The sequence below is a fragment of the Talpa occidentalis genome, unplaced genomic scaffold (assembly GCF_014898055.3).
Source record: "Talpa occidentalis isolate TD23 unplaced genomic scaffold, MPIMG_talOcc4v2.1, whole genome shotgun sequence".
NCBI classification, from domain to species: domain Eukaryota; kingdom Metazoa; phylum Chordata; class Mammalia; order Eulipotyphla; family Talpidae; genus Talpa; species Talpa occidentalis.
This window is the reverse complement of record NW_026555331.1, coordinates 73,191,155-73,218,099: the sequence shown is the minus strand read 5'-3', so window position 1 is coordinate 73,218,099 and position 26,945 is coordinate 73,191,155. Positions and strand designations below refer to the sequence as shown.

The window sequence follows — 26,945 nt, the reverse complement described above, 5'->3', positions numbered from 1 at the left end:
AGATCAAGAGAATGTAGCATATGTACATCATGGTATATTATATACAGACATAAGAAAGGATGAAATGTAGCTATATTCAACCAAATGGAAGGAATTTGAAAAAAGTTATATGCAACGAAACAAGCCAGAATGATAAATATTGGAGATTTACATAGCAGATAAGTCAATAACATAAAACACTTTCAAAAACTAGTGGATGTTAGTAAACACCCTTGAAAGGTTCTGAGGTTAAGAGGTAAAGGAGAGGGAAAGAAATAACAGGACACAAGGCAAGGTGAGGGCAGAGGGGACTTGACATTTTCATTCACCAGTTGTTTAATGAGTACCTAGTGAGTGGGAAATGCTCTGCACTGAGAGCATGAAATAAATTTGACACATGGCTCCCCACCTTCAGGAGCCCTTTTTTAGTGGAAGGAGTAGGATAGGCAGGAAACAGAATGATCCTAGAGGGAGGGATGTAAGGGGAGGCTTTGATGGATGTTCCCTCGAAGAGATGAGCACATATGTGTGACAGAGTTGGAGAGACCAAAGGGCAGGAAGGTAATTTCTTGCAGAGTGCTGTGAGTACAGATGTGTTATGGGAACATGCAGGTTCTCTTGGCAGCAGACTAAATTGGCTGGGGGAGCAAAGAGGAAGGCTGAAAAGTAAGTGTGAAGCAACTGAATCTGAAATATCTGAATTTGGGCTGACTTGGTTAAAACTACATTGTTTTTCAGACTCGAGGGCCACTGAATTATTGCTCCCATTAATGTTGGTAAGTTCCTGGGTGGAAGAGTGTTGACATTCTTAAAATATATGACTTGAACCACCAGATATTAATCAGATAACCAAGAAAGCTTTCCTTTTGCATTTAGTTAGACATCCAGTTTGTTTTCCATATTTATGAAATGAGACCCAAAACAATATTTAGAAATTTTCACTTCTTTCTAAGGGGAGTGGCCCAAAGAAGTATAGTAGCATGTTATTGGGAGTAAAGGTTCTCAGTAAATAAAATAAATAAGCATGATATACATAAATAAATGAGAAGTTGAGTGGTGATAAGGAAAAGTGACCTAGATGAGCTGATAGGAATAGTAAAGTGCTAAAGCTGAGTTTAATCTTTTTTGCATTTTAACTACTTATTTTCTTCTGAAATGTTCTCCATTGAGAACATTTAGTCAATACAGTCAACATTTAGTCAAACATATAGTTAATCCTCATTATTCATTGATTCTGTATTTATGAATTTACCCACTGTCAAATTTTATTTGTAATCCCCAATACATTACTCCTGAGTGCTTTTATAGTCATTTTTGGGCATGTGTAGAAATAGGAAAAATTTGAGCCACCTGACATGCATGTTCTCAAGTGGTTTTGAGCAAGGCCTCAATTTGCTTTCTTGTTTTAGCTCTCACACTAAAAAAATATCTTTATCTTGGTCTGTTTATGCTTTATTTTTTTTTTAAGATTGATTCATTTATGCATACAAGAACTGGGGCACAGGCCAGAGGCGTGGGGGGTGGGATGATCCACCAGAGACAGAGTGGGGAACAGAACAGGCAGATTGACTGAAATACACTGCTAAGGGAAGCAGTGGGTGAGTCAGGAGAGATCTGCTGTGCCATGTGGGTTGCTCCCTGGCTGGGGATCGAACTCGTGCTGCAGTGGCTGCGGATTTCTTCATAGGTTGCATCTTAACCCCTTATGCCACCAGGGAGGCCCTCAATTTTTATGCTCTATATTGGTGATTTTACTTTAAATAGCCAAAAAAAAAAGTGCTGAAGTGCTCTGTAGTATCCTTACATGAAGGACAACTGTGATGTGCCTTACAGAGAAAATACATCACTTAGGCATGCTAACTTATGGTGCTGTTGACTATTCTATTAAGGAATCTATACATTTTTTAACAGAAAGGCTCATAAAGAGTGAAGAAATACAATCCTTGTATTTATTAGGAACAGTGGCTTAGTATTCACTAGCTTACTGTTAGTAGTGACATTATATAGAACATTGAGTACGACGGACAAATAATGAGATTTCACTTTATTTCTCTCCATTTCTTCCTTTAGTTTTTTTTTTTTTTCTTTCAGTAATTGTAGTGGCACAAAGGGACAAAGCAGGATCTCTATTATCTTTGCAAATGGGTAAAGGAGAATCCTGGAGCCCTCAGTGGCTTTTCAGGCTTTTATTGAGCTTTTACCAGGTACATGAGAGGCGGGGTGCTGGGGGGTTGGGATGCTGGCAGGCCTTCCAGCCCCTGGCAAGTCTTTACTCTTTCTGGGCTCTCTGGCGTTCTCTCGTGGTCTCTCATTCTTTCTCTCGTTCTTGCTCTGCTCTCTTCTCCTGGTTCCATTCTTCTTGTTCTTTCTTCTCGTTCTACTAGCATCCCCATGATGCCGGTCTTATAAGCCCAGTCTCAGCCCAGGTGTGCCCACTTATGCATGTCCACACCCCACTCCAGGTGTCTGCCATCAGGTATGCATGTAGGGATCCATCATTAATGCTAATGGCAGGAAGATGGATATGGCTAATAATTTTTCACTTATCCTACAGCCCACTCCTTCAGGGTTTTCCACCATACAATCTATATACAAGTTATGTACAAGTTTTCCCTGGTGAATTATGAACACTGAAGCCATGACCCACAAAAGCAAATAGAATACAACTGAATATAGCAATGCAGCAATACAACAGAACACAAATAAGTGCAGGCAGGGTAGCAACCTAGTGGCAAAAGACATGATTATTGGCACCAGCAGATGATCCACTATGTCTGCTGCCGAAGGCACTGCTCATGCTTCCTGGCTTTCTCTGGCTGTGGTCTCGGCCACAAGCCACACACCGCATCCACCCCCAGGATGCACTCATTCTTCGATTGGTGATTCTGTACCCTTTGCGGGTAATCGCCCAACCCTCTGGGTTTCTGTCTGCAGTCATTCCAACACTCTAGCCACCAATGAGACACACAGACCCCTGCACTCAGGCCAACCCTTTGCATATGCACATGGGTGGGGGGGTCCATGGATACAGGCTCCACATACAGCCTCTCTTTGGCTGTGGGCCCCACCACAAGCCACATTCCCCAACCCGTTCCTCCAAGGATGGGTTCCTCAGCTCCTCACCCTCACTCAACAACGCACAGTGACATCACCCACTGGCCTTCTTTAACATACTTAGGCTGCTTAACAGCTGCCCAGGGCTTCCCAGTCTTAGCACCAGGTTTTGCCTTATCTAAGTTGGCTTTTTGATACATCCTCTCTGCCTGGCTGCAGAGAACTTAGAGAGGGCTCTTCCCTCAGCCAGTCGTGGGCTCTTCTCATGCCTGCCCCTTCCTCTGATCTTTGCCTCTCTGGGCTATGGCCCTAGGATTGCTGGGTAGTACATAGGCCGCTTTTGGCCATCAAGGCCCACCAGCCATGCCTTGATTTTCATCTCCTGGGTTATACAAAGAATACCATCCACCCCCAGGGTTCCAAAAACATAACATCAACCTGCCAAAGTTCCTGCCAATCCTTCTGGCAGGATTGTCAGTCCAAGTCCATTGGTTTTTCCTTGCATTAGCACTTGGCAAGCTCCGAATCCTGGTCCTTGTATGATGATTCTGCTGCCTCAGGAGCCGTGGCCTGGTCCTCTCAGGTAGTCTTCTCCACATGAGGTCTCATCCAGCAGCTCCTGGACCTTGTCCACCTCCTGTGCTCCTGTAGCACCTTTAGCTTTTCCCTCAGCTCCTGGACTTTGGTCATCACCTGTGCTGCCATGGCACCTCCAGCACTGTCACAGGCTCGCTGTCTGCTACTCCTCAGTCCCTCCTGAGGTCTTTGGAGGGACCATCTACAATGAATCATCATGCTGACTACACCAATTGTAGTGACAGGAGGGGACAAAGCAGGATCTCTGTGATCCAGGCAGAAGGGTAAAGGAGATTCCTGGAGCCCTTGATGGCTTTTCAGGCTTTTATTGAACTTTTATCAGGTACATGGCAGGCAGGGGTGCTGGGGGGCAGGGAGGCTGGCAGACCTCCCAGCCCCCGGTGAGTCTATACTCTTTCTGGGCTCTCCGGCATTCTCTTGTGGCCTCTGCTTCTTTGCTGGTTCTGCCCTCCCGCTTGTTCTTCTTAAGTAACTGGTCTTAGGGCGTCCCCGTGACACCACCCTTATAGGCCAGTCTCTCAGCCCAGGTGTCCCCACCAACGCATGCTCACACCCTACTCCGGGTGTCCACCATCAGGCATGCATTTAATCTAATGGCGGGAGGTCATAAAAGCCTGACATTCATTAACCCTACAGTTCATCACTGGTTCAAGCAGCCGTGTTGGTTTTTTAGCTGTTTTCATGTTCTCCGCTGTACTCCGCCGTACTCCACCTCACTCCACTGTACTCCCATACTCCACACGGCACCACTCCATACCATGCCATCCTCTGCTGCCCTGGCCTTATATGCCCAATCTCTTGGCTCAGGTGCGCCCACCTATTCATGCCCACACCTTACTCCAGGTGTCCACCATCAGGCATGCATTTAATCTAATGGTGGGATGGTGGAAAAGCCTGATACCTTTTACTTATTCTACAGAGTGTCTTTTGACAAAGGTTTCTGTGCATTGAGACACAAATCTTTTCAGAATCAAGTCTACTTTGGGTTTATTTCCAGGTTCTAATTATCTGAAAGTATTGACTGATAACAGGAAGTGTTCTAAATGCCTATTCTGATTCATAGCTTAAAAAGAGGTATTTTTAAAAAATGTAAATTTTTTTTCTGAATTTAATGCATTTAGATTCTAGTCTTCACTTACCAATATTTAGTTTTTGCCATATTATTTCAATTTGTTAGTTATACCTCCAACCAGATAATTTTTTAAATTGTAAAAAGTATTTGACATATACATTAATATAAAGCATTTTGAAATTAATTGAGGTCAGTGTATTCCTACTCTTTGGAATCAGTTTAGGTAAATGAATCTGGCACTCCTGTTGAATAGGAATAGGGCATTAAGTATTATAGGGTAAATGTCAGGCTTTTCTGCCCTCCCTCCATTAGGATTGATGATGGATCCCTGCAGTCCTGAATGCATGCCTGATGGTGGGCACCTGGAGTAGGGTGTGGGCATGCATAGGTGGGTACACCTGGACTGAGACTGTCTTAAAAGGGCAGCATCAGCGAAACGGAACCACCAGAGGAAGGAGAACAAGTGAGAGAATGGAACGGAACCAGCAGAGAAACGACCAGGAAGAGAACCAGCAGAGAGAAAGAGTAGCAGAAGGGAGTGAGAATGAGAACATCAGAAAGCCCAGAAAGAGTGAAGATTGCTGGGGGCTGGGAGGCCTGCCAGCCTCCTGGCCCCTGAGCACCCTTGCCTATCATATACCTGGTAAAATCCCAATAAAAGCTTGAAAAAGCCACTGAGGGCTCCAGGACTCCTCCTTTACACTGTCTGCTAGAAACATAGAGACCCTTGCACTGTACCCATCTGTAGGGTAGAGAAAATATCAGGCTTTTCTGGCCTTCCGCCATCAGGATAGATGATGGATCCTTGTCCTGAATGCATGCCTGATGGCGGGCACCTGGAATAGGGTGTGGGCATAGGTAGATGGGATTCAGCTGAGCTAAGACTGTGCTTTTTTTAAGGGCGGCGTCACGGGGACGCCAGCAGCAGCAGCAGCAGTAGAAGCCGAAGCCAAAGCTGAGAAGCAGCAGAACGAACTCCAGAGAGTCCAGATAGAGTGAATAATTGGGTAATAAAAAAACCTGCAAAACTACTGAGGACTCTGACTCCTCCTTTACCCTGTCTGCATGGGATCAGAAAACCTGCACTGTGGCCAGTCCGGCCCTTATACCATCTTGCCCCTACAGGGAGGTATAGATGTTTTTGGCCCCTGTCTCTTTTAACAATAGAACTGTAGAAGGGAGGATGAGATCACACAGTCTTGGCTATTGATTGCAGAGCACTGTCGTTTACTGTGGTGACATTGTAGCTGGTGGCTGAAGCCAAAGACGGTTACAGGTGGTACCTGCAGGAGGGGGTTTGTAGGATAAATAATTGTGAGGCTTTTCTGCCCTCTCATCATTAGGATTGATGATGGATCCCTGCAGTCCTGAATGCATGCCTGATGGCAGACACCTGAAGTAGGATGTGAGCATGCATAGGTGGGTACACCTGGCCTGAGAGACTGGGCTTATAAGGGCGGTGTCACGGGGGCGCCAGCAGAGCGAAAGAGAGACCGTAAGGAGAATAAGTGAGAGAACAGAACCAGCAGAGAGACAGAGGCCATGAGAGAACAGGTGAGAGAGCCCAGTAAAGAGTGAAGATTCGCCAGGGGCTAGGATGCCTACCAGCCACCTGGCCCCTGGCACCCCTGCCTGCCGTGCCTGGTAAATTCTGATGAAAGCCTGCAAAAGCCACTGAGGGCTCCAGGAGGGCTCTTTCACCCATCTGCTAGGTCATAGAAAACCTGCCCTGCGCCATCCTGCGGCTACAGGGTTGCTGGTGAGGATAGGTAACCCCAGGGAAAATGCTAAAAGGTGTCTAATTTTGGGGTGGAGGAACTGATAAGATATTCAAGGGGCTGCAGAAGCAGCTGCAGATTATTCGGTGGTCAGGATTCAGCGTTTGAGGATTCAGTGTTTGGGATTCAGTGTTTCTGGGGTTAGTGATTTTGGTCTCCACAATGCTGATCTTCCATAAGGCTGTTGAACGTGGAGAGACTTCAGCAGCCGACGACAGAGAGGAAAAGTTTGGAGGTTTTGCAATTAGCCAAGCTGATGAGAAAATATATTATTGAGCAAATGAATGTAATAAAGATCCCAGCAGAACTTCCAGCCCAGGTGCAATAAACATTCCAATGCAGCTGTAATTAACAAGTTTGCTTACAACTCTTTCCCTTTAAAGATTCATTGGAGGGGTCTCCTGTACTCCTATCTAAACAAAGTTGCATTTTAGAGTCAAATAACCAGTCAAGCAGTCCTGTCTCTTTGGGATAATCTCCAGAGGACTGCATTCCCTCCCACTGTCCAAGACTCCCCTTGAATCCACTTTGCTCACCTTTTCTCTCCACCAAGGTTTTGCCAATTATCAATGTAACAAATGTGAAGACGGTTATGTATGTATAAAAGAAACCCTTTGTCTTTAAAGAGGTGCTCAGCCCTCATGCATGGGTCTTTATTTCCCTGACCTCATGTAGGGTAAGTAAAAATTATCAGGCTTTTCTGCCCTCCTGCCATTAGTGTTAATGATGGGTTCCTGTGGTCCTACATGCATGCCTGATGGCAGGCACTTGGAGTAGGGTGTGGGCATGCATAGGTGGGCACACCTGGGCTGAGACTGGGCTTATAAGGGTGGCATCACAGGGATGCCAGAAGAGCAACAACAGAATGAGAGTACAACCAGCAGAGAAGGAGAGACCACAAGAGAATGCCAGAGAGCCCAGAAAGAGTGAAGATTCGCCGGGGGCTGGAATGCCTGCCAGCCTCTTGCCCCCTTTCCCTCCCCTGCCTGCCTTGTACCTGGTAAAAGCTCAATAAAAGCCTGAAAAGCCACCAAAGGCTCCAGGACTCTCCTTTACCCATCTGCCTGGATCATAGAGAATCTGATCTATGCCTTCCTGCCACTACACCTCACCATTCTTGAAGTACCACTTGTTCTTCCTCTTCCCGGGTAACAGGCCAGAATTTCTATAACAGAGCTACTGAAACTATTCCCGGTTTTCCGGCCATTATAGCCTGAAAGAGAAAGTGAAGACCCAGAGCTGGATACCTTGCTGAGCCGTGAGTGTGGCTGTTTGTCGAGGCATTGGACTGCTGCAGCTACTGTTTTGAGTGTTGTGTGTCTGGTGCTGTGCAGGGGCATCAGACAGCTTATCTTCTGTTGTCTTCCTGAGTTGGAACCTGGCTTATAGTTTGGCAGCCATATGCTTCAGGTTGACAGTGGCAGAAAGATGCCATCTTGGGCATATGGCCTATTGTTTGGGAGAGGAGCTGTGCGGGGAAGACGCCACCTTAGCTGCTTTTTGTTTAGAATTGAAAACACTGAATACTGCTTCAGGTGAGGTAGAGGGCCCTTTTTGGCCTCAGTAACTCTTTGTTTATCCCTAGTTTGTTAAATAAATCCCATTGTTGTTTTCTGGGCCTGAGTAGTCTTGCCATTGTGTGCACAGGTGAAGGACTCAGACAGTGACCTGTGAACTATTTGGACAGTGTCCTTGGCCAGTTTTAGTGCCCCTTGCTGCCCTGTATCAATATTAATGGTAGTTGGACTTGGGAAAGACAGTGTACTTTCAGTAGTTACTTGAAAGTGTTGCAGCAATTGTTTGATTTGAATAAACAGTAGAGTCAGAGCAATACCTAAAGCAGCAGTCCTAGTTAAAGTTTGAATACCTGCCTTAGTGGTACACAACCTCTTGCTGGATGCTGGTTACATAGAGAACTGTGGGCTCAAGGCAGGCTTAAGCAAGGTTGAGAGATGTTATTTCTGGTTACATGATAACTTATAGTACTTCACTTTAATTCGATTCCCAATGCAAATCTAAAATTTACCTTAAAATAAAATGCAGGTTTAAAAACTTATGAAATGAATGCATGTCTGTTATGGACATTAAAAAAAAAAAAAAAACTTGGAGAAAACTAATTGTTATTGTAAACTCCCGGGCTCATTTTCTTTGTTTGAATATTTAAGTATGTTATTTCACTTTGTTCTGTCTTAAAGCATTGCCATTAACATGTGATGTAAAGTAATTCTTTTTCACTTATAGGTCGTTTGTCTTCTTTTTCTAGATGCTCGAAGGATTTTTTAGAAAATCTGTTAAATGAGGCTATGTCTTGGTTTTGATTGCTTCTAGGTTGATACTCTCAAGTATGTGATGTGCTTAAATTGGGCTTTTCCTTTTTTTTTTTTTTTTTCTAATTTGAGGAAGGCATTCTGAAGTTGTAGATTTTCTGTCCCAGTGCTTGACTTTCTTTTTCAAGGATTTGTATTATCTGTGTAGTAGATCTAGAGACAGAGACATGATCGCTCTATGTCTCTTGAATCCTCTTATTTTTTATTCATTGGTGGTATTTTCCACCTTATTACTTCTTGAGTAGTCCTGTTTAAATTTTATCCTACTTACGTTGTATCACTTAAGTTCTGAGTTTTGTAATATGAATGTTTTGTCTTGCTTTGAAATAGGAGGTTACAGTTTTATGTTTATGTGTTTGGTGGACTTATGTGTTGGGATGTTATTCTGTTCCTTTTTGTTGTTTCCTGATAAGAATTTTGTATGGCATTTGATTTCGATCCTTTTCAGTAGCCTATTTTTAGAATAAGGCTGTGTTAAAGATAGCTTTTATAACTTATGTTGTTTTCTGGTAGTTTGTGAAAATAGTACTATTTTGTCCTCACCCCTTTTTAGGCACCAGTTTCACATCACCTGCTACACTTCTAGTAAATAGAAGAGTCTCTTTGTGCCTAGGTTCTCTGTGCTCTCTGGCTTCTCAGCATCTTTCCTTTCAGATGGAATTCCATGAAGGAATTTGAAGGGATGGTTTTGTGCTCTCTCCACTTGCATTTTGGAGTTTGGTGAATAGTGTTAAGTGCTACTGGCTTTGCTTTCTTTCTTTAAATGGGGATTCAGACATTTAAAAGCTATGTCTTCACCACTGCCATTTTGGGGTTTCTATATTGTTAAGCATCAGCCTAATGTTTATTTAATGGAGCTGATTTTTTTTTTTTTTTTGTCTTCAATCCTATCTCTACAGAGGAAAAAAAATTGGAATACAGAACACATATACTTTCCAGGAGAGAGTCCACTTCAGTTCAGAAGAACAGGTCTTAGGACAGTGGGGGCAGCTGCTTCCCTCTCTGAGGCATGGCTCAGGTGTGGAGAAGGATTTCAGGACACTTATATGAGTCAGGTAAAGTAGTTGTAATATTGTTTTCCCTGAATACTGAAGGATAAATTCTCGATTCCTGAGTGTGCAGGCCATTGTAACTATTTCTTTGAAATTCCCTTTCTTATTTTCTTACAGTTCATTTTAATTGGTAAATTACTTTTTTCCCTTACACTTATATACCTTTTTTTTTTTTTTTATAGAGGCATCATGTTTTATTTATTTATTATTTGTTTGTTTGTTTTGTTTATACATGCACTGGGTACAGTCAGAAGCGTGGGAGGGTGAGAGAATTCACCAGAGCCAGAGCGGGGAGCAGAGCAGGCAGAAGGACTGAAGTACACTGCTGAGGGGAGCAGCGGGCGGCAGGAGAGGTCTGCGCGCCATGTGGGACCCTCCTCCGGTGGCCGGGGAGCAGCCGGGGATTGAACCGGCGCTGCAGAGGCTGCGGGCAGCTTCGCAACCCAGCGCTCAACCGCTGCGCCACCGGGGAGGCCCCAACACTTATATACCTTTAATCAGGATTTGGCAACTCACAAAACCATTGTGCATCCAACTCTTAACAAGAAGTATGTTTATGAAATGCTTGTATAATCTTTTAGCAATGATATATACTTAATTTTTTTTGAGATTTATTGATTTATACATATAAGAACTGGGGAACTGGGGTATGAGCCAGAGGTACGGGGCGGGGGGTAGAGAGGATTCACCAGAGACAGAGCAGGGAGCAGAACAGGCAGACAGATTGAATTACACTGCTGAGGGGAGCAGCGGGAGAGACAGGAGAGGTCTGCTGCGCCATGTAGGTTTCTCCCCAGCTGGCCAGCTGGGATTGAACCTGCCTGCAGAGGCTGTGGACAGCTTCACAGCGCCGCGCTCAACCACCTGTGCCACCAGGGAGGCCCAGTTTTTAATATTTTATGAAATAATTGATTTTAGCCCTGTCACATAAATTACTGTATCACCATCATAATCTTCTTAATAATTATTATTTTCTGCTTGCAGTCATTAATAACTAAAAGGAAGACTGCTACAGGAAAGCACCTTGAATTATCCCCTAAACCCAAGAAAGGTAATTTTTTGTTGATTCTTGTTAGAAAATATATGACTATTATATTTTTCTTTGATTTATTTGTTTGTATGTTATTTACATAGTTTACAGAGATAAGTCATTGTAAAAAGTATCAAGACAATGTAAAAGTATAATAAATATATTACATATTTTTAGACTTGAGATATAGAAATCCATCTCATCACTGTCTACACCACTTTTCCTACCTCCTATAAGTAATATTTTTTATGTGTTCTTTCACAACTCCCTATTATAAACAGAACCCAGTAGGTTAGCTTGGGTTTATAAATCCAGGGTATTAAAAAAAATCTGACTTGTGAAGTAAAATTGTGACTTATGACGTAAGGACTGTACTATTTTAGGCATTGATATTATTCTTGGTGAATTACCTAGGGAAGACCTTCAGTTTCATGTAGTAGGAAACACTAGAGTGTTTGAACAAATGGGGTTGAATTTGTCTCCTGCAACAAGAAGTCCAAGAGCCCAGACTTGAGTTCTGCAGCCTTAGTGCAGGATTTACTCTTGTAGTCAGGAGGAAGAAACTAATTTCTCCAGGCCCAATTCTTGGGATGAACATAGGCTCTGAGGAGTTTCTTCAAGTGGCTGTTTCCTCTGGGAAGAATTGCCCACCCTAAGACCTCTGCATTTGGCCAGAACCTGTTATATAGGATCACCTCCACTTAAGAGAATTAAGTGAAGTTAAAGATTTTAACTCGTGTAAAAAGGGGTTTTGTTTGTTAAAAAGTAGAGGTGTGGACATCAGGAAGCTGCTGGCTCTGCTGCCACATTCTATTTACACTGTGTGGGTGGGTGGGCAGGAAGATAAGGGCTTTAGACTTTAGGGTTCTTGTCTGTCCCCAGGCAATGGTTTTGGGAAAGCAAAGTAACTACTCTTCAATTTCAATCTGCATCTGGAAAATGGGCATAAGAATGTATTCCTCACTGGGTTATTAAGAGCTAAAAGAAAAAACAAGTAATACCTATATTTAGTAATTCTTATATTTAGAATGTAAGTATAAAGTACTGAAAAATAATTATACTTTTTTAAATAACAGTCTTCTGATGGAATTGCAGACTATGATTTTAAATTTAATTCAGATTTCTTAACTGTTATGATTTGGAGAAAACAGTAGTTTCATTTACAAATCTTTTTGAAGATTTTTTTTTAAAATTATTTTTATATTCCCCATACAATTGCAATGCCCTTATTTTGACCCCAATCCCTCCTTTCCCCACCCTCATCCCCCATAGTGTGTCTCTGGTTCATAGTTGTTTGTTGATTTTGATTTTTTCTTTCTTATAATTATTCTTTTTCCTGGTCCCTTATTTAGGTTTTCTAGATTCCTGCTATGAGTGAGACCATCCAGTATTTTTCTTTTTCTTTCTGGCTTATTTCGCTGAGCATGATCCCTTCCAGCTCCATGCATGTTGCTGCAGATTGCATGTGTTTATCTTTTTTGAATGCTGAGTAATATTCTATTGTGTATATGTACCACATCTTCTTTATCCAGTCATCTATTTTTGGGCATTTGGTTTGTTTCCAAAGCTTAGCTGTTGTAAACTGTGCTGCTATAAACATAGGGGTGCAGGTGCTCTTTAGAATCAATGTTTCTGTGTCCTTTGGGTAAATACCTAGGAGTGGAATTGCTGGATCATATGGAAGCTCTATCTTTAGTAGGTTGAGGAATCTCCACATAGCTTTCCATTGTGGTTGGACCAGTTTTCACTCCCACCAGCAGTGCAGGAGAGTTCCTTTTTCTCCACATCCTCCCCAACATTTGTTGTTGCTAGTTTTTTTTTAATATGTGCCATTCTCACTGGTGTGAGGTGGTATCTCATTATAGTTTTGATTTGCATTTCCCTGATTGCAAGTGGTGTTGAACATTTTTTCATATGCCTGTTGGCCATTTGCCTTTCCTCTTCGGAGAAGTTTCTTTTTAGCTCTTCTGCCCATTTTTTGACTGGATTATTTTCTTTGTTTTTGTTGAGTCTTGTCAGCTCTTTATAGATTTTTGTGATCAGTCCTTTATCATTAATGTTGTGTGCAAAAATTTTCTCCCATTCAGTGGGGTTTCTCTTTGTTTTTGTTATTGTCTCTTTTGCTGTGCAGAAGCTCTAATTTGATGTAGTCCCAGCTGTTTATCTTTGCCTTCACTATCATGCTTTGGGCAATGTGTCTGTAAAGATGTCTTTGAGGTGCATGACATGTAGTGTTTCACTTATGTTTCCTTCTGTATATTTTATGGTTTCAGGTCTTATGTCTAGTTCTTTAATCCATTTTGAGTTGGTATTTGTGCATGGTGTGAGGTTGTAGTCAAGTTTCATTCTTTTGCATGTAGCGACCCAGTTTTCCCAGCACCATATATTGAACAAAATTTCTTTGCTCCAGTGCATATTCTTTGCTCCTTTGTCAAAGATTAGTTGACCATAAATCTGTGGGTTTATTTCTGGATTTTCTATTCGGTTTCATTGGTCCATGTGTCTGTTCTTGTTCCAATACCATGCAGTTTTGATGATTATGGCTTTGTAGTATAGTTTGAAATCTGGGCGAGTGAAGCCTCTATTCCCTTTTTTGTTTTTCAGGAGGGTTTTGGCTATTTGGGGTTTTTGGTGGCTCCATATGAATTTCATCAATATTTTTTCTATTTCTTTGAAGAATGACATTGAAATTTCAATTAGAATAGCATTGAATCTGTAGATTGCTTTTGGTAGGAAAGCCATTTTGATAATGTTAATACTTCCGATCCATGAGCAGGGGATGTCTTTCTGTGTCTTTGTGTCTACTTCTGTTTATTTTAACATTGTTTTGTAGTTTTCTCTTTTTTTTTTTTATAATGCACATTTTTTATTTTATTTTATTATTTATTTATTTATTTATTTATTTATACAAGCACTGGGTACAGTCAGAAGTGTGGAGGGTGAGAGAATTCACCAGAGCCAGAGCGGGGAGCAGAGCAGGCAGAAGGACCCAAGTACACTGCTGAGGGGAGCAGCGGGCGGCAGGAGAGGTCTGCGCGCCATCCTGGACCCTCCTCCAGTGGCCGGGGAGCAGCTGGGGATCGAACCGGCGCTGCAGCAGCTGTGGGCAGCTTCGCAACCCAACAGCTTCAACCGCTGTGCCACTGGGGAGGCCCTATAGTTTTCCTTGTATAAGTTTTCCTTTACTTTTGTTAGGTTTATTCCCAGGTATTTGATTATTTTTGTTTCAGTAATAAAAGGAATGGTTTTCTTGATTTCTTCTTCTTTAGATTTAGTGTTTGTGTATAGGAAGGCTACTGATTTTTGTGCATTGATTTTGTATCTTGCCACTTTACTGTACTGATTGATTTGTTTGTTTTTCTGTGGAGTGTTTGGGGTTCTCTATGCATATTATCATATCATCTGCAAATAGTGATAGTTTGACTTCTTCCTTGCCTATTTGGATTCCTTGTATGTCTTTCTCTTGTGTTATTGCTCTGGCTAGGACTTCCAGTATTATGTTGAAAAGCAGTCGTGAGAGTGGACACCCTTGTCTTGTTCCAGATCTTAACGGGAATGCTTTCAGCTTTTCACCATTGAGAATGATATTGGCTGTGAGCTTGTCATAGATGGCCTTTATGGTGTTGAGGTATGTTCTTTGTATTCCGAGAATTTCCAGGACCTTTATCATAAATGGGTGTTGTACTTTGTCAAATGCTTTCTCAGCATCTATGGATATTATCATATGGCTTTTATATTTCTTTTTGTTGATGTGTTGGATGACGTTGATTGATTTTTGGGTGTTGAACCATCCTTGTATCCCTGGAATAAATCCTACTTGGTCGTGGTGAATTATCTTATGGATGCATTGCTGTTAGCAAGGATTTTGTTGAGGATTTTTGCATCAGTGTTCATTAGGGAGATTGGCCTGTAGTTTTCTTTTTTTGTGCAGTCTTTGTTGGATTTTGGTATTAGTATAATGTTGGCTTCATAGAACGTATTTGGTAGTATTCCTTCTTTTTCAATTATTTGAAAGAGTTTGTGTAGGATAGGCACTAATTCACTGCTGAACGTTTGGGAGAATTCATTTGTGAAGCCGTCTGGGCCTGGGCTTTTATTTTTGGGGAGTTCTTTGATTACTGCTTCAATTTCGCTGCTTGTAATTGGTCTGTTTAGTTGTTCTATTTCTTCTTTGTCCAGCTTTGGGTGATTATATTGTTCTAGGAAGAATTTGTCCATCTCTTCTAGGTTGTTGAATTTGTTTACATTTAAGTGTTCGTAGTAATCTCTGATTATTCTTTTGATTTCTGCTGAGTCTGTTGTGATTTCTCCTCTTTCATTTATAATCCTATTTATATGTGTTTTCTCCCATTTCTTCTTTGTGAGCCTTGCTAGAGGTTTGTCTATTTTGTTTATTTTTTCAAAGAACCAACTTTTGGTTTCATTGATCTTTTGGATTGTTTTTTAATTTCTAATTCATTTATTTCTGCTTTGATTTTTATTATTTCCTTTCTTCTGCTGGCTTTGGGGTTTTTTGGTTGTTCTTTTTCTAGTTCTTTGAGATGTGAGATTAAGTTGTTTCTGTGAGTTCTTTCTTGTTTGTTGATGTTGTTATAGGACAGGGAGAGGGGCAGCCCAAACCCCGCAAACCTGCCTATTTTAAATGGGTTCTGCCATCCGCCGCATCAACACAAAACACATGAGACTAATGGGAAGGATTTTTAATAAAACTAGGAAACAATACAGGTAAGGCAAAGAGTCTAGTTTCTAAATGAAGCACCCAAAGTTACCCGTCCCCTCGTGGGTAAAAGTCCATCCATATGGGATCGGCCCAGAACAAGGCCCCAAAGCCTGCTACAAGTCTAAAGCATCTTCCAGTGGGGACCCACAGAAAAGGGTCACAAACAACTGGACAAGCCAGGAAGGAAAAGAGCAAAATCCACATCAAGATAAAAGCTGCCATTGTCACATCCCCACGGGTCTCACCCACATCTGTGTCACCCAGTCCACGACCAAAAGACAAGCACAGTTTCTTCACGTGTCTCTAGGCTCCATGCGCTTCTTCCAGGTCTCCTGGCTCCATCCTGCTTCCTTCCTTAGTCTCTTCTGCAGCTTCTCCTCCTCCTGCTCAGCTCCACCCTCCCTTGGGTGGGGCAGGGAACCTCCCCCTTTCCTGTTACAATGTGAGCCTGTATTGCTATATATTTTCCTCTTATTACTGCTTTGCGGCATCCCATGCATTCTGCAAAGTGGTGTCTTCCTTGTCATTCAACTCTAAGTATTTTTTAATTTCTTCTTTGATCTCCTCATTAGTCCAGTGGTTTTCCAATAGTGTGTATTTTAATCTCCATGAAGGGGGAAGGTTCCTTGTTTTCTTTTCATGATTTATTTCTAGCTTGTTGCCTTTATGATCAGAGAAGATAGTTGGAATGATTTTGGTTTTCATGTATCTGTTGATGTTTGCCTTGTGGCACAGTACATGATCGATTTTGGAGAATGATCCATGTGCACTTGAGAAAAATGTGTACTCGGATTTGTTTGAGTGCAATGTCCTATAGATGTCTATTAAGTCCATGAGTTCTGTGTCTTTATTTAGGGCTCTAGTGTCTTTGTTTATTTTTGTCTCATTGATCTGTCCATTGGTGAGAGTGGGGTGTTGAAGTCTCCCACTATATATGTATTTTCTTTAATATCTGTTTTCAGAGCTGATAATAATTGTCTAATATATTTTGGTGGCCCTTCATTTGGTGAGTATATATTGATGAGTGTTATATCTTTCCGATGTATTGTTCCCTTGATCATAATGTAGTGTCCATCTATGTCTCTTTTTACTTTTTTTAGTTTAAGTCTATTTCATCTGATAAAAGTATGGCTGTTCCTGCCTTCTTTTTTGGTCCATTTGTTTGTAGGCTTGTTTTCCAACCTTTTACTTTCAGTCTGTGTTTATCTTTTGTGGTTAAATGTGTTTCCTGGTAACAGCAGAAGGTTGGATTTTGTTTTTTAATCCAGCCTGCTACTCTCTGTCTTTTTATTGATGAGTTCAATCCATTTACATTTAGAGTTAATATTGATATGTTGGCATCTGTGTTTGCCATTTTGTTTGTCTTTTTTTGTGATTTTATCCTTGCTTTATCCTGTTCTTCTTGTTCATTCCTCTGTTGGTTTTGGCTTTAGGACTTCTTGTAGAATTTTTTGGAGTGGGGGTTTAGTTGTAATGAATTTCTGGAGTTTCTGTTTGTCTGGGAAGGTCCATATTTTTTCTTCGTAGAGGAAGGAGAGCTTTCTAGGGTAAAGTATTCTTGGTTGGTATTTACTGTCTTGAAGTTTGCCAATATGTTACTCCATTCTCTTCTTGCCGTGTTTCTTCAGAGAAGTCAAAAGTTAACCTGATTGGTTTTCCCTTATAAGTTATCTGTTTCTTCCCCCTTGCCAGTTTCATTATTTTTTCCTTGTCTTGGACTCTTGCAAGCTTTACTATAAGGTGTCTTGCTGTAGTTTTCTTTTCATTATGGTAATTGGGGTTCTTCTCACTTATTGTGTGTCTATATTCATCTCATTTTTCATGCTTGGGAAGTTTTCTTCAATTATCTCCTTGAATAATTTCTCAGTTCCTTTGTCTCTCTCCTCACCTTCTGGAATCCCTATAACTTTTACATTTCCTCTCTTCATGGAGTCTGATAATTGTCTAAGAGTCTCCTCATACTGCTTCATTTGCACTTCTCTCTCCTTTTCTCTTTTGGGTCTTTTTTTTTTTTTTAAATGTTTAAAGCAGCCCTATTTCTTTTCTTTTCTTTTTTTTTTTTTAATAGAGGCATGTTTTATTTATTTGTTTGTTTGTTTGTTTTTTGTTTATACATGCACTGGGTACAGTCAGAAGCGCGGGAGGGTGAGAGAATTCACCAGAGCCAGAGTGGGGAGCAGAGCAGGCAGAAGGGCCGAAGTACACTGCTGAGAGGAGCAACGGGCGGCAGGAGAGGTCTGCGCGCCATGTGGGACCCTCCTCCGGTGGCCGGGGAGCAGCCGGGGATCGAACCGGTGCTGCAGAGGCTGCGGCAGCTTCGCAACCCAGCGCTCAACCACTGCGCCACCAGGGAGGCCCTCTTTTGGCTCTTTTTCTTTCTGTTTCTTCAATAGTAGTGATCTGTTCTTCCATTTCATCGATTCTGTTTTCAGTGCTTTTCCCAGAGTTCTTTATCTCCTCTAGTAATCTTTTTATCTCATGTGTTTCTTTTCTTTCCTTTCTTAAGGTCTCAATTTCATTCTTCAGTTCAGTGATTATTTGTCTCAAATCATCTATTTCCTTTTCGTTTTCTTTCTGCTATTTAGTCATGATGATCATTAATGCTCTATCTGATAGGCTGAGAAGTTCTTCAATGTCATTGTTGAGCTCTGGTGACTGTATTTCTTTTTGTCGTGTGTTATTCTGTGGGCTTTCTTGGTATTTATACTTTTTCTTCTCCCTGTTGTTTGCTTTCTAATTAGTTCTATGCATTGGTTATTTGTGCCACTGGTGTTGGCGGGCATCTCTTTGGATTGCGCCTTTGGGTGTGTTGGAAACTCTTTACAAGACTGAGACCAGCACTGCTAGGCCACTGTCCCTTAAGGTTCCTTCCCTCCGCATTTGCTCATTTCCAGCAGTGAATCAGCTAGTTGGTGATTTTGTTCTGGTCACAAGGTGGCACCAGAGACCCATACTTGCTGACCTGTGCTTTTTTCCCAGTGTTTCTCTGAGAAAAGGAGGGGGTGGGGGCCACAGAGGGGAGCACCTCAACATAGGGGCTCTTATTCAAGCCGGGTGCTGTGTCTGACCTGTGTTTGTTATAGGACAGCCCCGATATTGAACGGGTTCCTGGCTGTGGGTCCCCACCCGCGCGCTTAAAAGGTACTTATTAATACTCCACTACAGGCACACACAAAAGGTTAATAAAAGTTTTATTTACAGGGGAAAAGGAAATAAGGAAAATGTACAACTCATGGAGAAAATAGGGAAATAAAATCTTTAATGCGTCCTACCCGATTCGCTGACCTGGAAACCCAAAGTCACTCTCAGAGCTGGCTGGACGCTGCTAGCTGGTGGAGAGCCAAAATGGGGGACCCCCCAAAGCCCACGTGTCTGCCTTTATACCAACTTGGCTGCTTAACCCCACCCTTAGGTCTCAGCCACCTTCCCTTTGGTGGTGATGGGATTTGGAGTTCCCAGTGTCTATGGCTTTGGCCTGGGGTGGGGGTGGAGTCCACAAAGCCTGTATGGAATTAGCTTTAGGACATCCTTTTCCCCCTAACATGTTCACCCAGTGTTGTGCCTGCAATTGTATGGATCCCACGCTCTGAATTCTGCACTCTAGGTCTCAGTTACAGGGCCATCAGATCCAAAATGCTAGTTGTCACCCTGTGCAGTGCCCGCTGCTATGGCGCGTCCCATGCCTTGATCCTTGCCTAGCTCTCAGTTCCAGGATGGGGTCTTGCTCCATGCCTTATTTTCCCCCTTATCCCCCACCTCATTGGTGTGGCCCACTCTATCAGTGCCTGAGGGTGTTTTTGGGATCTCTGGTTTCCAACAGGGTGTTGGGATTTTGTTCTGGTGGCTAGGTGGTGCCAGAGATCTTTCCTAGTGTCCTTTGGGAACTGTTTTTTTACCTGCGGGTCTGGGGGAACAGAGTGGGAGTGCTGTGCAGATCCTCAATGGCATGGGGGTGCTGTGTCTTCCTTGTGCCCCACCATTGTGGGGATCCCACACCCCAAATTTCGTGCCCCGGGTCTCAGCCCAGTTCAGTGTCCGCAGAAATGGCGCCTTTTGCACCCCGCTCCAGTGTCAGGGCACCTGGTTTCTGATTACTCAGTGAGGGACATTCACCTCAATGAGGGCTCCCTGGAGCCTCCCCGCAAGCCTAGGTCCCAGGATTGGGTACCTGGGCAGCCTAGATCAGTGTATGCTTTTCAAGGGAGCTGCTTTTCTGAGCAAGCTTACTGGCTGGCCTTGGGCTATTTGTAGATCTCCTGGGAGTCTTTGTTTTTCACTAATGGCGCCTGGAGCTGTTTGCTCACCTCTGCAGTGATTCCTGCAGGATTCTCCACAGTTCCAGTTTATAGGGTGTGGTGGCTGAAATAGTTCCTTTCCACTCACAGTCCTGCTTGATGAGTAGTTTGTTCTTGTTGGTTGTTTCAGTTTTTTTTTCTTTCTGTTGGTCAGAGAGTGCTGACTTTGTGGGTGGGGGAGGGTAGCAGGATTCTGAGCTTTCCTCCCTTCTAGTCCTCTTTTATGGCAACTTTCTTCTTCGGGCAGTTTGCCAGAGTTGCCCATTTATCTCTCCCTGTCCCAGTTTTCACAGGTACCTGCTGCTTTTCCTCCCTATTAGCTTCATTTTTTATGGGCGGTCTTAACTCTCAGCGTTTCCTTGCTGCCATGTTGATCCGATCTCTATCAAGGCTATTTCTAAGTGAAGTTGGCAAAGCTTTTTACTGTGAAAGCAAGGCAGTGAAGACGATCACTACTAGTATTTGTGCCACTGTTATAGGGCAACCCCAATATAGAATAAAACGGGTTGCCTGGCTGTGAGTCCTCACCCGCGCGCTTAATAGGAACTTATTAATACTCTGCTACAGGCACACACAAAAGGTTAATAAAAGGTTTATTTACAATGGAAAGGGAATTAAGGAAATGTACAACTCAGGGAGAAAATAGGGAAATGAAGTTTTTAATGCGTCCTACCCGATCCACTGACCTGGAAACACAAAGGCACTCTCAGAGCTGGCCTAACTCTGCGAGCTAGCGGAGAGCCAAAATGGGGGATCCCATCCAAAGCCCACATGTCTGCCTTTATACCACACCTGGCTGCTTAACCCCACCCTCAGGTCCCAGCCACCTTCCCTTTGGTGGTGATAGGATTTGGAGTTCCCAGTGTCTTTTGGCTTTGGCCTGGGGTCGGGGTGGAGTCTACAAAGCCTGTATGGAATTAGCTTTAGGACATCCTTTTCCCCCTAACACCACTGCCTTTATACCAACCAAGAAACCACCTGTTGACCTCAGACCCGCTCCCCACTTACTCCTCCAAGGCTCTGGGAACTTTCCTCCTTTTGAAGAATTTAAAGTAAGTGTAGTCAAATTCAACTTGAAGGGAAAGAAATATGCTAGGAAATTTCTTTCCTTTGTAGTTTGTTGATTACATATATAAATATAACTGATCTTTGAATATTGATTTTGTAGCCTGCCAATTTACTGTCCTGATTATTGTTCTTAATAGTTTTTTATCATGTTTAGTGTAGCTAGCGATTATTTTACTTCTTTTTTCCTTTGAATTCATTTTATGGATTCTTTTGCCTAAATGCTCTAGCTAGGACTTCCAGGACTATGTTGAATAGTTGGGGTGATTTCGCTGTCATTATCTTGTTCCTGATTGTAGTGAAAAGCTATCATTTATATCACTGAGTATGTTAACTGAGAGCATCTTGGGATTTCAGCATGATGAGTTAAATGTTCTTTTTATCCCTTTTTTTTTCCCTTAATATTTATTTATTTATACAAGAACCGGGATACAGGCCAGATTCGCGGGAGGGTGAGAGCATTCACCAGAGACAGAGTGGGGAATAGAACAGGCAGACTGATGAAATACACTGCTGAGGGGAACAGTGGGCATGACAGGAGAGGTCTGCCGCGCCATGTGGGACCCTTGCTGGTTGGCCGAGATTGAATCGCACTGCAGAGTCTGTGGACAGCTTCACAGTGCTGCTGCGTTCAACCTCCTGCACCACCAGGGGAGGCCCTCCCTTATTTTATTGCTGTTTTTTTTTTTTTTAATCACAAATAGATGCTGAGTGCATTACAGCATTTTCTGCATTAATTGATATGCTCATATGATTTTTATCTTTACTTTTGTTTACTAAGGTTATGTTATATTGATTGGTTGTAGTTGTTGATTCCATCCTTGTATCTCTTGAATAAATCCCTTTTAGTCATGTTGTATGATCTTTTTAATGGTGGTTGAATTCAATTTGCTAAGATTTTGTTGAGGACTTTTGCATTTCGGCTGTTTCCATAGCTTACCTGTTGTAAATAGTGTTGCAGTAAACAAGGGTGCAGGTGTCCTTTTGAATTAATGTGTTTTTGACCTTTGGGTAGATTCCTACTAGTGGAATTGCTGGGTCATATGGAAGCTGCATTTTTAGTAGTTTGAGGAACATCCACACAGCTTTCAAAAGTGGTTGGACCAGTTTGCATTCCTACCAGCAGTGTAGTAGAGTTTCTTTTTTTTCCACATCCTTGCCAACTTTTGTTGTTTTCTGTTTTTTTCAACATGTGCCATTCTCACTGGTATCTCATTGTGGTTTTGATTTGCATTTCCCTGACTACAAGTGATGTTGAACATTTTTTTCATATGCCTATTGGCCATTTGCATTTCCTCTTTAGAGAAGTGTCTTTTAGCTCTTCTGCCCATTTGTTGACTGGATTGTTTACTTTTTTTGTTGTTGAGTATTGTCAGCTCTTTGTAGATCTTTGTAATCAGTCCCTTATCAGTAGTATTATGTACAAAAAGTTTTTCCCAATCAGTAGGGTTTCTCCTTGTTTTGATTAATGTCTGTTTTGCTGTACAGAAGCTTTTTAAATTGATGTAGTCCAAGCTGTTCATCTTTTCCTTCACTTTCTTTGCTTTGAGGAATGTGTCTTTAAAGATATTGCTGAGATGTATGTCATGTGGTGTTTTGCCTATAGTTTCTTCTATATGTTTTCATGGTTTCAGGTCTTATGTCCAAATATTTTCTCCATTTTGAGTTGGTTTTTGTACATGGTGTGAGGTAGTAGTCTAGCTTCATTTTTTTTTGCATGTACCAGTTCAATTTTCTCAGCACCATTTGTTGAACAAACTGTCTTGTTCCATTGCATATTCTTTGCTCCTTTGTCAAAGATTAGTTTTCCATAAATACGCGCGTTTATTTCTGGGTTTGCTGTTCAATTCCATTGGTCTATGTGTCTGTTTTTGTTCCAGTACAGCTTTAATTATTATGGCATTGTAGTATAGTCTGAAGTCAGAGTGTGATGCCTCCATTCAGAAGAGCTTTAGCTATTCGAGATTTTTTTGTGGTTACATATGCATTTCATCATATGTAATATGAAAGATTAGGGTCAAAATAAGGGGATTGCAATTGTATGGGGGATATAACCAAAATGAAAATGCATATATTGTGCAAAAATGAAAAATGATGTAAGAATTATATAAAATAAAATATTAAAAAAAAAAAGAAAAGCAGTAGTGAGAGTGGACATCCTTGTCTTGTTCCAGATCATAAAGGAAAGCCTTTCAGCTTTCACCATTGAGAATGATACTGGCTATGACTTTGTCATATGTGACCTTTTTTATGGTAGGTATGGTCCTTCTATCCTGAGAATGTTAAGGATCTTCATCATAAATGGATGTTGAACTTTGTCAAATGCTTTCTCAGCATCTATTGATATCATTTTTTTTTTCTTCTTTTTGTTGATTTGTTGGATTTTATTTACTGATTTTGGATGTTGACCATCCCTGTGCCCCTGGAATAAATTCCACTCGTCATGGTGAATTACATTTTTGATGCATTTTTGCATCAGTTTTCATTAGAGAGATTGGCCTGTAGTTTTCTTTTTTTGTATTGTCATTGTTTGATTTTGGTATTAGTGTGATGTTAGCTTCATAAAATGTATTTGGTAGTATTCCTTCCATGTCACTTTTTTGAAAGAGTTGTGTAGGATAGGCACTAGTACATTTGGAACATTTGGTAGAATTCATTTGTGAAGACATCTGGTCCTGGACTTTTGTTTTGGAGGAGGGTTTTGATTACTGTTTCAGTTTTTATTGCTTGCAATTGGTATGTTTAGGTGTTCTATTTCTTCTTTATCTAGCTTTGGATGATTATATAGTTCTAGGAATTTGTCCATGTTTTCTAGATTGTTGAGCTTGTTTACTTATAACTGTTCATTGTAATCTCTGATTATTCTTTTGACTTCTGCTGATGATGTTGTAATTTCTCCTCTTTCGTTTATGGTCCTATTTATTTCTGCTTTCTGTTGTTTTTCTTTGTGAGCCTGGCTAGGGGTTTGTTTATTTTTTTTTTCCAAAGAACAACCTGTGGTTTCATTTATATTATTATTTTTTTTTTAGCTTCTATTTCATTAATTCTGCTTTGAATTTTAGTATTTTCTTTCTTCTATGGGCTGTTTTTTTTTTTTTTTTTTTTTTTTTCTGGCTAGGACTTCCAGTATTACATTGAAAAGCAGTAGTGAGAGTGGACATCCTTGTCTTGTTCCAGATCGTAAAGGAAAGCCTTTCAGCTTTTCACCATTGAGAATGATACTGGCTGTGGGTTTGTCCTATGCGAACTTTATTATGGTGGGTATGTTCCTTCTATCCTGAGATTTTTCCAGTTCTTTAAGGTGAGAAATTTGGTTGTTTCTTTGAGTTCTTCCTTGTTTCTTGATGTGAGCCTCTATTTGTATATATTTTACTCTTATAACTGCTTCTGTTGTGTCCCATATGCTCTGGAGAATTGTGTCATCACTGTGGTTTGTCTCAAGTATTTTTAAATTTTTTCTTTGATATCCTCATTAATCCAATGAGCTTCCAGTAGTGTGGGTTTCACTCTCCATGAGGTAGGAGGGTTCCTTGCTGTCTTTGGATGGTTTATTTCTAGTTTGATGCCTTTGTGATTAGAGAAGGTAGTTGGTATGATTTTGATCATAATGTATCTGTTGATGTTTGTCTTTTCCCAGTATGTGATCCATACTGGAATATGATCCCTGTGTACTTGAGAAAAATGTATACTCAGATTTTTTTAGTGCAGTGTCCTATAGATGTCTAAGCTCATGAGGTCCTTATTTTGAGCGCTACTATACTTGTTTTTTTTTTTTTTTTTGTCTCACATATCTATCCATTGGTGATAGTGGTGTGTTGGAGTCTCCTACTACATCGTATTTTCTCTACTATCTGTTTTCAGGGCTGATAATAATAGTCTGATATATTTTAGTCCTCCTTCATTTGGTGGCTATATGTTTATTAGCGTTATATCTTCTTGTTTTATTGTCCTATTAATGATAATGTAGTGACAGTCTATGTCTTTCTACCCTTTTTAATTTGATGTCTATTTTTTCCAATGGAAGTATTGCTCTTCCTACCTTCTTTTTTGGTCCATTTTCTGTAGGATTGTATTCCATCCTTTCACTTTTTTTTTTTTTTCAAGATTTATTTTTATACAAGAACCAGGGTACAGGCCAGATGCGTGGGAGGGTGAGAGGATTCACTGGAGACAGAGCAGGGAACAGAACAGGCAGACTGAAGAAATACACTGCTGAGGGGAGCAGGTGAGGTCTCCTTCGCCATGTGGGATTCTTGCAGGCCGGCCAGGATTGAACTCGTGCTGCAGAGGCTGCGGACAGCTTCATGGTGCGGTGCTCAACTGCTTGCGCCACCAAGGAGGCCCATTCATCCTTTTACTTTCAATCTATGTTTACTTTTTGTAGTTAAATATGTTTCCTGTAGACAGCAAAAGCTTGGTTCTTTTTTTAAATCCAGCCCACTACTCTGTGTCTTTTTGTTGGTGAGTTTAGTACATTTACATTTAGTGTTAATATTGATACACTGTAATACATATTTGCCATTTTGGTTGCCTTTTTGCATTTTATTTCTTACCTCATGTAGTTCTTAATCATTCCTGTCTTGGTTTTGACTTTAGGAGTTCTTGTAATTTTTGGAGTGAGGCTTTAATAGTGAATTTCTGGAGGTTTTATTTGAGAATGCTTTTATTTTTCCTTTATAGAGGAAGGAGTGCTTGTATGGTTGAGTATTCTTGGTTGGCTTTTGTTGACTTGGAGTTTATTATATATGTCCTAGCATTCTCTTTTTGTAGTGTTTCTTTGGAGAAGTTTGATGTCAGCCTGACTGGTTTTCCTTTATAAGTTATCTGTTTTTTTTGCCTTCCTCAGTTTTATTATTATTTTTTCTTTGTCTTGAACCTTTGGAAACTTTACTATTATGTTTCTTGTGTAGTCTTCCTTTCATTGTGGTAACTTGGTGTTCTTTTCTCTTCCTGTATGTCTATTTTCATTTCCATCTTCATGCTTGGGAAGTTCTCTTCATTTACCTCCTTCAATAGTTTCTTCGTCCCTTTGTCTCTCTTGTCACCTTCTGGAATTCCTATGACTCTTAAATTTCCTTTCCTCATGGTGCCAGATAGTTCTTGAAGTGTTTCTTCATTCTTTTTCTTTATACTTCTCTATTCTTTTCTTTTTAGTTCTTTATATCTGTATCTTGGAGAGTACTGATTCATTCTTCTGTTTGTTCTATTCAATGGCTTTTCTCCAAATTCTTTAGCTCCTCCACTAATCTCTGGATATTCTCCAAATCATTCACTTTCTTCCTCAGTTCATTGATTATATTCTTATCTCTTTCTGTGTTTTCTCTTAATTCCATTACTTTCATTATGGCCTTTTTGACTTCTTTGACTGTTAGTTGGAGAGATTCTTCTGTGTCCATAATATTGGGTTCTGGAGGTTGACTTTCTTTCTGTGGTATATTGTTCCCAGAGAGGCCTGCTTGGTCATTTGTATTTTGCTTTCCTCTCATTGTTAGCCTTCGGCTTTGCTCTGTTTGTAGTGTCTCTGTACTGCTAGTGTCAGTGGGCATGACTTCTGATTTCTCTTGCTGAGGTGTGAATGTGGTTGCCTAGTGTCTGAGCCTCTCTTGTTGGGTAGGTGTTGTTCTGAGCTTCAGGAACTCCTGTTTTTCTAGCCACCATTGTGTAGGATGGGATCTGATGTTTCAGCCTATGGTTGTCAAAAGTCTTGTGTGGAGTACTGCATCTCCAGCTGGACACATGCTGAGGCCAAGTCCACTGGGAGCTGCCAGCAGTTTGGGTGGGATGTACTTCTCTGTTGAACTGGTAGGTCCCTCTAGGCATGTCTCAGAAAAATACCAGGATCAAAAGAGAATAAGTAGTGAAAGAAGAGGAAAGGGAATATGATATGGAAATGTAAAAGTAATGAAGGTTAGAAAAGAATGGGGGGTGGGAAGGAAAGAGGAGGAGTGAGGGGAGGGAATGTAACAGAGAAGAGAA

General features: G+C 41.3%; 1 protein-coding gene across 3 annotated transcripts in view; it reads left to right on the top strand.

The window, feature by feature from the left end:
* SPIDR (scaffold protein involved in DNA repair) overlaps positions 1-26,945 on the top strand; it is a 545,150-nt gene that overhangs the window by 49,242 nt on the left and 468,963 nt on the right. For 2 of the 3 annotated variants that reach the window (XM_054692279.1, XM_054692278.1), the window contains 3 exons: positions 718-755; positions 9,707-9,862; positions 10,844-10,910. In XM_054692279.1, coding sequence (XP_054548254.1) covers positions 750-755; positions 9,707-9,862; positions 10,844-10,910 — 229 coding nt within the window. In that variant the 5' untranslated portion in view covers positions 718-749. The remainder of the gene's footprint in view (positions 1-717; positions 756-9,706; positions 9,863-10,843; positions 10,911-26,945) is intronic. The other variant, XM_054692277.1, reaches the window with a different exon arrangement.